Below are 11,283 nucleotides of genomic sequence, written 5' to 3' on the forward strand. Positions count from 1 at the left end.
ATAAATTAAAACAAAAACTAAAAAGATTTAATTATAAAAAAACATGAAAAAAATCTAAAAACAATAAAAGTCATAAAAAAATTTAAAGAAAAAGCTAACGAAAATGTAAATTATAAAAACAAACTTCGAAATTTTAAAGYACACAAATTAAAGCACAAAAAAATATGTAATTGAAAAATATAMAAAGAATAACCAAAACTTCCAAACGGAGGTGAAAAACTGACATCAAAACGAAAGTTAAAGCAGACTGCAAACCGAAAATGAAACGGAAACAGACATCAAAAYAGAACAGAGATCAAAGAGGAAGTTAAAACAGACTTTGAATCGGAAACATAACGGGAAGACGCTCAAAACGGATACAGACACCAAAATGTAAGTTAAGGCAGACCGGAAACAGAACGTAAGCATACTTAAAAACGGAAGCATACATCAAACCGAAAGTTGAGGYAGACTTTAAAATGCAAGCATACTTCACGGAAGTTAAAATAGACTTCGAACTGGAAACGAAACAGAACCAGACTCAAAACGGAAACTGGCAACGAACGGAACTGAAAAAGTAAACTGACATCAAAACGGAAGCTACATCAGACTTCAAACCAGAAAGGGGACAGAAGCAAACTACAAAACGTTTTAAAATGGAACGTATTACTCATTTATCACCAACTTAGGCAGGAATTCAAAAAATTATAGCATACTTTTAGGCGCTTGCGTTTTGTATGAGAAAATATACAATGTATAATAACTGTTTTAAAAGGAAATTTCATAGAGCAACTGCTAGCTGCATCCTTCCATACCAAAATGGTTAAGAAATTTAAGGAATATTAAAMAAATTAAGCCTTAACTAGCAACTCAGTGGTTTTGGTAAAAAAAAACGGATTATTTTCCACCATAGTTGACCTACATATATCACTTATGTTGAGCATTGGGTGTCTTAATTGGTGTTTTAGGTTATGCTAAGTTTAACAAACACTTTGCCTTCATTTTTTCAACTGATTTGTTTTATTTATGCTTTCCGCACTACTAAAATCAACTGCTTAAAGCTGTTCAAAACATACTTTTCACTTTTTTACAACAAATTTTTGTTTGCTGAAATCACAATAAATGATATAATTAACATTGTTATCTACACATTACCAAACAAGCATTATTTGCTTTCTTTTTGCACAATATTTAATTAATTAAAATGGAAGAAGAACAAATAGTTTGTAACAAACAAATTTTTCAAATTAGGCTACTGCTGTTGTTGTCATTATTATATAATATGTGTAGGTATTTTCAATATTTTGCAAGTAAATTTTTGTTTTTTTTTTTTTGTTATTTTTATGATGATCAGTAGTAGTTTTCACAAAATGCCTGCTTTTAACACTATTTATCATTGCATATTGCTCCAAAACTTGCTTATTTAATTAATAGTTGTTATTGTAGCGCGATTAGGCTCGTCAATATTTCCCTTGTGTATTTGTTTGTGTGTGTGATTAAGTTCGTTTGCACGTTATTGCTTAACTGCTGTATAAAGTTAAAAGGCATTTATTGTATTGCTTAGGCAAAGTAAATAGACAATAGAAATAATCAGTTACCTCACAATAAACAAATCACACTCAAATGAGCAGTGCTAAAAATTAAGCGACATTGCAACAATTTTTTGCATTTATGTTTATATGTATGTATTTATGTAGTGAACATGATACTTCTTCTTTATACTCTTTCATTGGAGTTTTTGGATTTTTTGTTTGTTTGTTTTAAATTAAGTTAATCGCAGTTTGAGGTTACGCATACACGATTATGTATTATATTTGATATAATTTAGTGCATAGTTGAGTTGAACAAATCGTATTTGCGACCAAACGAAAGTAATATTTATTCATATTGTTAGCATTGTAAGTAAACGATAAAAATTTGAAATCAAAATAATGCTGCACACAAAAAATTACAATGTTGGGCCATCCGAGTAGTCCTCGTAATCATCACAATCGTCTAAGAAGTCTGAAAATAGGTCGGGACTAACATCGTAGCCCACACGTATTTCAGAATTCTCAATGTCAGCAGCCATTTGACGTAAGTTATCCACACCAGCGAGAAGTTGCCTGTCAAAAATGAACAGTTAAATTCAMTTCAAGTTAAGAACTAAAYACAAATARTAGGTACCTSAGGTTGTTTTCCGCATTTGATGCTGCCCTCAGCAAATCTCTCGAAAATTGTTGTGTTCTGGACGGTCGCCCCACTGTGCCAGCACGCACACCCGCAGCGGCGCCTGCAGCGGCATCTACACTGGCGGCGCCACCACCASCACTCGCGTCCGAAACAAATGGACGCGCACGATCACAGTATGGTACATTGAAGCCGCCGACGGCGCCCTCTTCGCGCAGCATCTCATTTTCATGACGCAACGTCTCCAATTCGGACTGCACAAATTTGCGTGTGTTAGTATTAAATATATCTTTTTAATAGTTATTTAGCTTACCGTCAACTTGGCCAGCTGTTGTTTCAGCTTGATGACATGATTTTGTGACGTTGCGCCCGTTGCTGCTGCTGCGTTGGTGCGCGTGCGTTTACTTCTTTCCGTTAAACTGTCGACGCGCTCAGTCGTTTGCAGCTCCTCAAGCCTGTGTTGTTGCAGTTGCTGCAGTTCACTGGCCTGCAACTGACGTTCCAAGTCGTTAGCGCGCCGCGTCTGTTCATTAAGTGCTATGCGCGCGTCATTTAATTCGCGCTGCAAACGATCGTTTTCGATGCGCAGCCGCGACAATTGTGACGAGATCGGCGGGTCATCTGGCGAGCCGATGGAATTAGATGGCAAACCGACAGCCACATCGGCCAGTCGCTGTGAAGAGTGTATTATTGGGCCGTCCGAGAGAAAATCTGGCAGCATTTTTGCRTTACTAGCAGTGGACTCGGCTGTTGCACCACTGCCGCCGCCGCCGCCGCCGCCACCGCCATACACAGGCGAAGGGCCGGGTATGCCGATACCAGCACTCACGCCATTACCACCAGCCACATCGCATACGTTGCTGTTGCCAACGCCGACGCCGCCACCAATTGCACCACCCGCCACATCAACATCGCTGAAATCACGTATCGGCGAATTCGGCGGCGAATTGAGATGCATGTCGTGCGCATACCACGAGTCAAGCCAATGATCTTGTACGAAATCTGGCAAAACCGCGGCGGGAAATTCACCGGCATTGCTGGGCAGCGGGCGAGTGACTGGTGGTGCGGCCGCCACCGCAGCACCGCCACAAGCACCGCTATTTATGTCACTGAGTGGCAAATTCCCTTTCGGTTTGGACGAATTTGTGTTTAAGGCAAGACGTGTGGGACGCGCTTCCCTCATGCCGGCGTTAGCGCTAACGCTTGGCGCGCCTGTACGTCGACGCGGCGATGACGTTGAGGTTGACATGGGCATTTCATAGTTTGAATATGAGCGCGGCACATATTGTTGCCGATCGTATTCAYTCGCATTATGTATGTTGTTGCCTATGCTCGCACCACCATCACCCATGCCGCGGCTGCTGCGTGAAGACGTCGAGAAAAGATCTGTAAAACACAAGCAACAAACAAAACTAATAAGAAAAAAAAAATAGTACAAATGTTTTAAGATGTTACCACTACTCTCTGAGTAGGGCAGAGCAAACAAATCTGTAAGCATAAATAAACCAAATAATAAAAAATAAAGACACAATAAATATAAATTTAAAAATAAGCAAATGTTACCGCCACTCTCTGGATAAAGCCGAAAACCGGAGTTTGCGTTTGCGCCAACACCTGCACTTCGCACACCACTCGGCCCAGTGCTGCTGACCCCCTCTGCTTCACCRTCTGCACCGCTGGTCACATATTCGGCCAGACTTGCTTGCGAGTCAAACGATGAAAATCGTGGAGAACGCTTCATTTTTGTGGCTGATGTACCAAACGAATTGCTACCGTCAGGTTGGCTTGCACTATTGGTTGCTGACAAACCGCCAGTCATAAGCGATGATATTGATGTACTGGAAAGCGAAGCTGACTGAGGAACTTTTGGCCGTGCGCCAGTTGACGTTTGAATTGACACACCACTGCTGGACGCCGTTTTAACAGTATTTTTTTGTGGACCATTCGTGCTACTGGACGCCGATGTGTCTAATGAAGTGACTGTAACAGTGCTGGATGGTGCTGTAATCGGTGGTCCACTACTTAGGAAATGTTTAAAAGAAAATGAAGATGAATTTTGGGTTGGATGTGGCTGTGATGCATGTTGGCTAGTGATGCTGCTGCTTACAGGTTCCCACGTAGAACTGATATTTGTCTGTTGCATTGTGGCTATTAAAAACATATAAAAATAATAAAAATTACAATGACTTTTGTTTACAACTTACCATCTGCTAGGCCGCTGCTATTTTTACGGCCGTTTGTGTAATCACCATAACCACCATTATTGTCACTACCAGCAACTGGCCCATTTATACAAAGGTCCGCAACCAGGTCATTGAGCTTGCCACGCATAAAACTTGACGTAGACGCCCCAAATTGATTACTTCTAGAACTTGTACCGGCACAGTCTCCACCACCTGCACTTGTGACCTTGCTCTTGTCACCCGTTCTGGCTATATCTCCCACCATCAGATCGGCTTCACAATATGACCCCGCAGTTGGTATTTCTGTTGCATTCGATGTCGACGTCACACCCACAGATGCGTTAAGTGAATCCACACCGTTATTGTTGCTGCTGCTGCTACTACTACTACCATTGTTGTTGTTATGTTGCACCTCATCGTTTTCTTTTGCCATTATTTGTTTTTGTTTTGCACAATTCTGTTATTGTTGTTGCCGCTACGTTACTTTTCTTGTCGTTGCCCCTGTCTGCAGTTTTTTTCGTGATAGTTGCAATGGCAATTTTTCGTCTTTGTTCAGTTTCTCCAACCGCTGCTTGCACTTATTGCACTTTAACTGACTTTTATGTTTAAGCTATGTGTTTCCTCATAAAATATTCAAAAATTGTAMATTTATATTAATTGAGAAAGCGCAACAAGACTCGGTTTGATTTGAAAGTTTACAGAAAATTTCAAGAATTGTTAATTTTCTCAAATCTGAAAGGCCCTTCAGTCAGTGATGCCAGACTTGCCTAATGAATAATTTTGCAGAGGATTGTAATAATCATTGTGAACAACAATTTCTTTCAGTAAAACAATAGACCTGACTAAATTTAATCTTAAATATGTATGTGGAGGTCATTGATTATTGCATATTAACTTAATCAAGATTTAATAGGACTCAATTTAAATATTCCTAAATTAACTCAAAGTGCTTAAATTATAGTATATATAAATAATTTTTGTATATTCTTCTATAGTCTTCATAAAACCAAAACGCGATTAAGTTAACAAAATTAACGGTATGCCACAATGCTACTAATGTCCGATATCCATAAATATAGCAAGTTTCTTTCTAATGAAAAATCTCTCAATTTTTTGTCAATAATTTCCAATTAGCTGTGATTGTGATTCTGTCGCTAACTCTCAAAGAAGTTGATTGTGAATTTTTACAATATGATGAAGAAGCTAATAAACAAAATCAGCTGTTTACTTCATTAAAAAGTTTTTACAAATATAAACAATTTTTTTTAACGATTTTTATCAAGATGGAAGTTGTTCATTGTACTCCCTTAGAGGAGGAACTTTTACCAGAACGAGAAATTCATTGCACGTTTAATGGTTGTAAATCCGTTTTTACAAATGCTGGTAACATGGATATGCACCTACAACGGCATCATGGCAAAGAACCTAAGAAAAGATCAGATTTTACTGGAAAGGTGTGTGTTTTCCATTGTCCAAAAGTACAGTGTACATATCACGAACAACATGCTGGTAAATTGCATTTCAAAACACTAAAATACTTGCGACAACATTACAAAAAAGTGCATGCGTCTAAAATGAATATCTGTGATAGATGTGGAAAGGCTTTTATCAGTGTCAATCAGCTAAAGACACATATGGAAAAACTGTGCGGCATCAAATACACCTGCTTGGAGTGTGGTTGGGATTATAGCAGTAAAGAAGCACTATTGACACATGGTAAACGCAAAGGACATAAAGTGCGAGACAACGTTTTGGTTGAAATAACATCAAAACATCGACAAAAAACACAATCACAACAAATAGCAAACCAAAGTAATGATCAGGAAACGCAAACTGAAGGTAAGCRTTCAATACAAATTTTAAACGGTATTAATGTTATTCTATGTTTACCAACAGTTTTTCCTATGTCAAAAAATGTTACAAAGAGCGATATATCGACAGAAACAGAAGATTATAACGCATATAGTAAACATGCGTCAACGAATACACATTCACCTACTGATATTGAAACCCAAACAGAAAGTAATATGTTAAATACAATGGAACATACCATCTACAACACCTTAAATACAGCAATGAACAACTCGTTGCCAACTGTGCAGTTCGTGCCTCCTTCCACCCATACATACACACAAACATATGATGATTTGTTCACTGATTCTCTGCTGGGTTTCACTGATATTCAAACACAAACCAATTGGTCTAGTTTCGCTGATGCCGCCACAGACGCAGCAAGTAATGAAGACATTTCTGTGCATCACTACAACACATCCAGTGCAGGCACATGTACACGCTGTGCGTCCGATGAGTTGTTAGTGTCGACAGAAACACAAACCAGTTTCACGCAATGTTTACTCGAATCGCGCACAGCTAATGGTGACACAGAGGATGGAAACTTTAGCCTGTATCAAACTCAGCATACGCAAACTTGTGACATGCTACTGGGTGCACTTTTTGGGGCACAAGAGAGTGATTTGATTGCGGGGTTTCAATCCACCTATACGCAAACATGATGGTTCGACTTGGACTTGCATGTCATGGGAGATAGAGAGGAGCAAAGTTGGAAAAGTCAAGCCGAGTAAAATTAACAACAAAAAAAAATAAAATATATATATATGTATTTTATAACTTTTGCATATGTATTTTATTTTATGCATTATTAGAAAACTTAATTGATACTATTTATTAATATTAAATAAGCCTTCACAAAAAAAAAATACGATACGAAACTAATTAATAATACAAAATAATAAATATTTGATCTACTTTTGTAGCTTATGTGAATACATATAAATAATAAAAAAAAACTTATAATTAGAGATTTATTAACTAAAAGTTTCTCATTATTAATTTATTCTAATTAACTTTGGCCTTGAAGGTATGTAGCACGTATATATATTACAGAGAACGTTTATATATTATACGTTCTCTGGATGTAGTTTCCTTATTTGAAAAATATCGTAGCTCTTTGACATTTCTTATTCTATTACCGACTTTTGTCACATCTTTACTTTGACATTCGCTTCCATACGAACAAAACTACTCTTGAAAGCAAAAACGGATGAACGCCACATAGAGAAACGCATAAACAAAACAAACAGCGGTATTTGTAAAAGTGTTAAAAATACAGAAAACTCAATTTAGTTCTTTAAAAGAAAATTATTATTAATATTTACGAATTGTTAAAATAAAAGATCTGAATGAAATAATGTGCATGTGGTGAAAAGAAAGAGGGCAAACGTGCGCAGTTTACGCATTAYAAGCAGCTATTGCGTCGGGCGAAAGGTTTTGTCGTGTAGTTGTGTCCGTGTGTGAAAAAGGGGAGGGAATTGGTTTGTTAAATTGGACTGTGAAGAAAGTAGAAATGGTAGAAACTCTATCGTCGTCGCCGCCACCGAAAGATTTCGAAAAGTACTGCACAGATAATTCAAAGCAGATCTGTCGCTTAACGATTTCATTATCGAAATTTTAGTCCTTGCGATCAAAATACTATTGAAAATATGTTATGTGTGTATTTAAAATAAGAACAAAAACAACATAAGTGAAAAATAGTACAACTTTTAAATTGGGAATATTTACATACGAAAGCAAAAAAGCCAAAAACAAAAGTGTATACCTGGTTAAGGTGCAGCGCAGCTAAACGCTGGCATTAAAAAAACGCTGATAATACGGAAAACTGAGTAGCGTAAAAAACATATATACGGGTGAGGTCAAGTAGGCTGACCACTCGCACCGTCGTTTAAAACGCAGTCAGGCAGTCTGCTGCCTACACGACAATGTATGTAGGGTGAGGCTGCATCACAGTGAATTTATGCATTTTCGACTATCAAACAATTTAATATATGTACATATATACAGAAGCGGTTAAATTACAGTCAAGTTGACATACAAAGAGGCGGCAGTAAAGTTCTGCAATTCTACAGATCAACAAAATCAAACAAAAAAGAAAGCGGGCCATTGGCCAGTGATTGTTAGCTTTATATCCTGTTTCTGACACCGAAGCGTTGGTGAAAGGTGACTTCTAATAAAATACATATTTATGCCTTGTCTGTTTGACTGCCATATTCTGCTATTTATTTTAGTGCTTATAATGCAGCGAGTGAAATTGGGCGCCGATGAATTTACGGAGGCAAAATCATTATCCTGTAATCCAATATGGGTGTGCCGGATATTAGWAAAGCATAACTAAAAATTAATTTGCGCAGCAGCAACAGCAACTCACGATTTCTTGTGTTATAAATAATCAAGTTTAAAAGGAAGAGGCAAGGAAGAAAAATTAAGCTAACAAGCCAACAAGCCGGCAAGCCATATTTGGCCCACCCCGCACTTGTATTTACAACATTGACATTCACACACATGCTTGCACGTAAAAGGTAAAAATCAATGTCTATGCCTTCTCTAAAAATGTTGTTTTTATTGATATTTTTCGAAGTGCTGGTCATAAACGCAGACATTAGGACGACATACGGGTCATTTCAATATGGTTAATACAATATGGTCAACACCGCAATACAATAGTGTYTTATATAGCATATTGTGCTTTTGAAAAAATTTATTTGTGTTTGAAAAATTTTATTATAATATTTTTAAATAGTAGAGTGAGTTTTGTGGTAATATTTTTAAAAAATTTCGTTAAGATTCGAAAATCATAAACTAAAAGCTAATAGGGGAAATATTATAAATTTGGCGTGTATTTTTTCGAGGCAACGGCTCAAGATCCCTTGGAATTGTTTAGATCGGATCACTATAACATAGAGCTGCCATATAAAGTGTACTGTATATTTTGTTTTGTGAAGGGTATCAAGTTTTGTTATAACCGAAGTAAAAGTTTTTTCTCGTTTATTACCTCATTTTCAGATTTTGAGGTAACAGTTTACGTTCTGAATGAGGTTTAACTGCGTTTGGCCCTCTGCGCTCCGCTACGCAAAAAYAAACTGCGGATTTAATAGAAAATTCTCCGTTGCTTGCAAACTCTATTTTGCCAATGCCTAATAACGTTATAAAGACGAGCAGCGCCAGCGCCAGCAGTACCAGTAATGGGCGCAGCAGCAGCAGCAACAATAGTAGCAGCAGTAGTGCCAATGCCAATTCAGCAAAGTCAATTAATAGCCATAAAAATGAGACGAAAGCCTTGTCTGCCGCCTCGTCTGCGATGTCTAATTTTGTAGGATCGTCCAACACACTGCCAGACAAAAGCGTTATAATTAAACAATCAAACAACAACGAACGCATTGCTACACACCGGCGTGATGGTTCCAATATTACTGGTGTACAGCGRCCGCTATATCGCAAGTTACAATATATAAGCCCACAGAYGCATTTTCGACATGCTGCGGCAACATCGGAAGCCTTAGGTGATACGACGCTGCATGATAGTCGTAGCGATGTGCTTGTCTATTCCGAAGATGGACATTTAGTATCGGCTAGTTTAGAAGCACTCATCACACACATGGTGCCCACAAGCGATTACTACCCAGAGGAAAATTTCATATTCGCATTTTTGCTTAGCGCACGCCTATATGTGCGGCCGCATGAATTGCTTGCGCAAATATCACAAACTTGGGAGCGACAGCAGCAACAACAGCAGGAACTGAAACAGCAGCATAATCTACAGCAAGGCGTAGACGTGGTGGACGAAGCACATTTCAGTCATTTAGCCGTYGCTGCCTCAGCATCGCCGTTAATGCAACGTAAAGCCGCGAATAGTGCCGTTTTATTGCCAGCTGCAGTTGGCCATAATGAGGTAAACGTTATTGTGGAGGGTCACCTTAAGCAGCGTACTGCCATTCAGTTGAGTGCGCAGAATTGCATACGTTTGCTTGCCGAATGGATTGAGACGTTTCCGTATGACTTTCGAGATGAACGTCTAATGCAGCAGGTGCGCATATTAGCGCGGAAATGTGTCTACATTGATAATGCGCTCGGTAGGCGAGTGTCAAGAATTTTACAACTGCTTGTACATCGTCTCACAGTGCTAGAGCAATATGAGGCGACTTTGCAAGCAATGGCAGCTACTGATCTCACCACGGCGGGCAGTAATCAGCAACAACTACCGCAYTACAACACATCGGCCGCGGCGTCCACCACGGCGAGCACTCAAAGCGCCACGCACAATTCGCTAGTGGGTTGCGTTAAAAGTCATACACTGCACACAACCAGCATAACAGAGGCACACAAACCAACCACAATCACAAATAATTCAAATTCATTAGGCTCCGTGGCCGTGGCAGCAGTCGCAGCGGCCATAGATGGTAATAGCGCGCACGAAGTGCATGGCATTATGGACATATGCCCAAGTTGTGCGCAGTTGGCGCATCAGCTGACCGCCATTGAAYTAGAGCGGCTRTCACACATTGGTCCCGAAGAATTTGTGCAAGCTTTCGCCAAGGAATATCAACATGCTATTGATGGCAAATCAACAGCGACGACAACAACTAGCGGTGGCAAAAATGCGGCGAGCGTTGACTCCACGACGCTGAATGATATGAAGAAAACGCGCAACCTAGAATCGTACGTGGAGTGGTTTAACCGGCTGAGTTACCTGACGGCATCGGAGATTGTAAAGGTAACTATGAGCACAGCCCAGTGTGTCTTTGTGTGTGTGTGGCTGGGCACACATGCCAATTGGCTTAGTAACTTGTTTTAACTTTGTTGYATTTCATTTTTGTAGTATCCGAAGAAAAAGCAGCGTGTACGCATAATCGAATACTGGATAGAGACCGCGCGGGAGTGTTTCAATATTGGCAACTTCAACAGTTTAATGGCGATTATAGCTGGCTTAAATCTAGCACCCATATCAAGGCTAAAGAAAACGGTAAGTATGGACTGCTGGCAGAGGGGAGGGAGATTTACATATGAGTTGAACAGCGAGAGTGAGATTTAAAAAATGAAATAGAATTATTACCATTTTAATTTTTTTTTCTAATTATTATTTTTAATTAATTAAACAATT

At 38.9% G+C, this 11,283-nt stretch overlaps 3 protein-coding genes across 5 annotated transcripts in view; 2 read left to right on the top strand and 1 right to left on the bottom strand.

Annotated features, from left to right (window-relative positions):
* Window positions 1–1,759: 1,759 nt before the first annotated feature.
* Window positions 1,760–5,076, bottom strand: LOC108972020. The gene is made up of 5 exons (XM_018938451.1): window positions 4,353–5,076; window positions 3,712–4,296; window positions 2,462–3,534; window positions 2,146–2,402; window positions 1,760–2,084 (listed from the first exon to the last, which is right to left on the bottom strand). The coding sequence occupies exons 1-5, from the start codon at window positions 4,762–4,764 to the stop codon at window positions 1,928–1,930; spliced, it is 2,484 nt and encodes an 827-aa protein (XP_018793996.1). The 5' UTR covers window positions 4,765–5,076; the 3' UTR covers window positions 1,760–1,927.
* A 469-nt stretch (window positions 5,077–5,545) lies between these two features.
* LOC108971964 (metal regulatory transcription factor 1) lies at window positions 5,546–6,969 on the top strand. The gene is made up of 2 exons (XM_018938332.1): window positions 5,546–6,170; window positions 6,228–6,969. Exons 1-2 carry the CDS (start codon window positions 5,615–5,617, stop codon window positions 6,842–6,844), a joined length of 1,173 nt encoding a protein of 390 aa, XP_018793877.1. The 5' UTR covers window positions 5,546–5,614; the 3' UTR covers window positions 6,845–6,969.
* Window positions 6,970–7,448: 479 nt separating this feature from the next.
* The window catches only part of LOC108972013 (ras-GEF domain-containing family member 1B), a 5,356-nt gene continuing 1,521 nt past the window's right edge, over window positions 7,449–11,283 (top strand). Inside the window, exons 1-5 of one of the 3 annotated variants that reach the window (XM_018938439.1) lie at window positions 7,449–8,118; window positions 8,190–8,345; window positions 8,414–8,704; window positions 9,189–10,896; window positions 11,002–11,145. In XM_018938439.1, coding sequence (XP_018793984.1) covers window positions 9,316–10,896; window positions 11,002–11,145 — 1,725 coding nt within the window. In that variant the 5' untranslated portion in view covers window positions 7,449–8,118; window positions 8,190–8,345; window positions 8,414–8,704; window positions 9,189–9,315. Of the gene's footprint in view, window positions 8,346–8,413; window positions 8,705–9,188; window positions 10,897–11,001; window positions 11,146–11,283 lie in introns of all 3 variants that reach the window. The other 2 variants (XM_018938440.1, XM_018938438.1) reach the window with 2 other exon arrangements.

This window comes from Bactrocera latifrons, unplaced genomic scaffold (assembly GCF_001853355.1).
Source record: "Bactrocera latifrons isolate USDA-ARS-PBARC rearing strain unplaced genomic scaffold, ASM185335v1 scaffold_37, whole genome shotgun sequence".
In the NCBI taxonomy this organism is placed as follows: Eukaryota; Metazoa; Arthropoda; class Insecta; order Diptera; family Tephritidae; genus Bactrocera; species Bactrocera latifrons.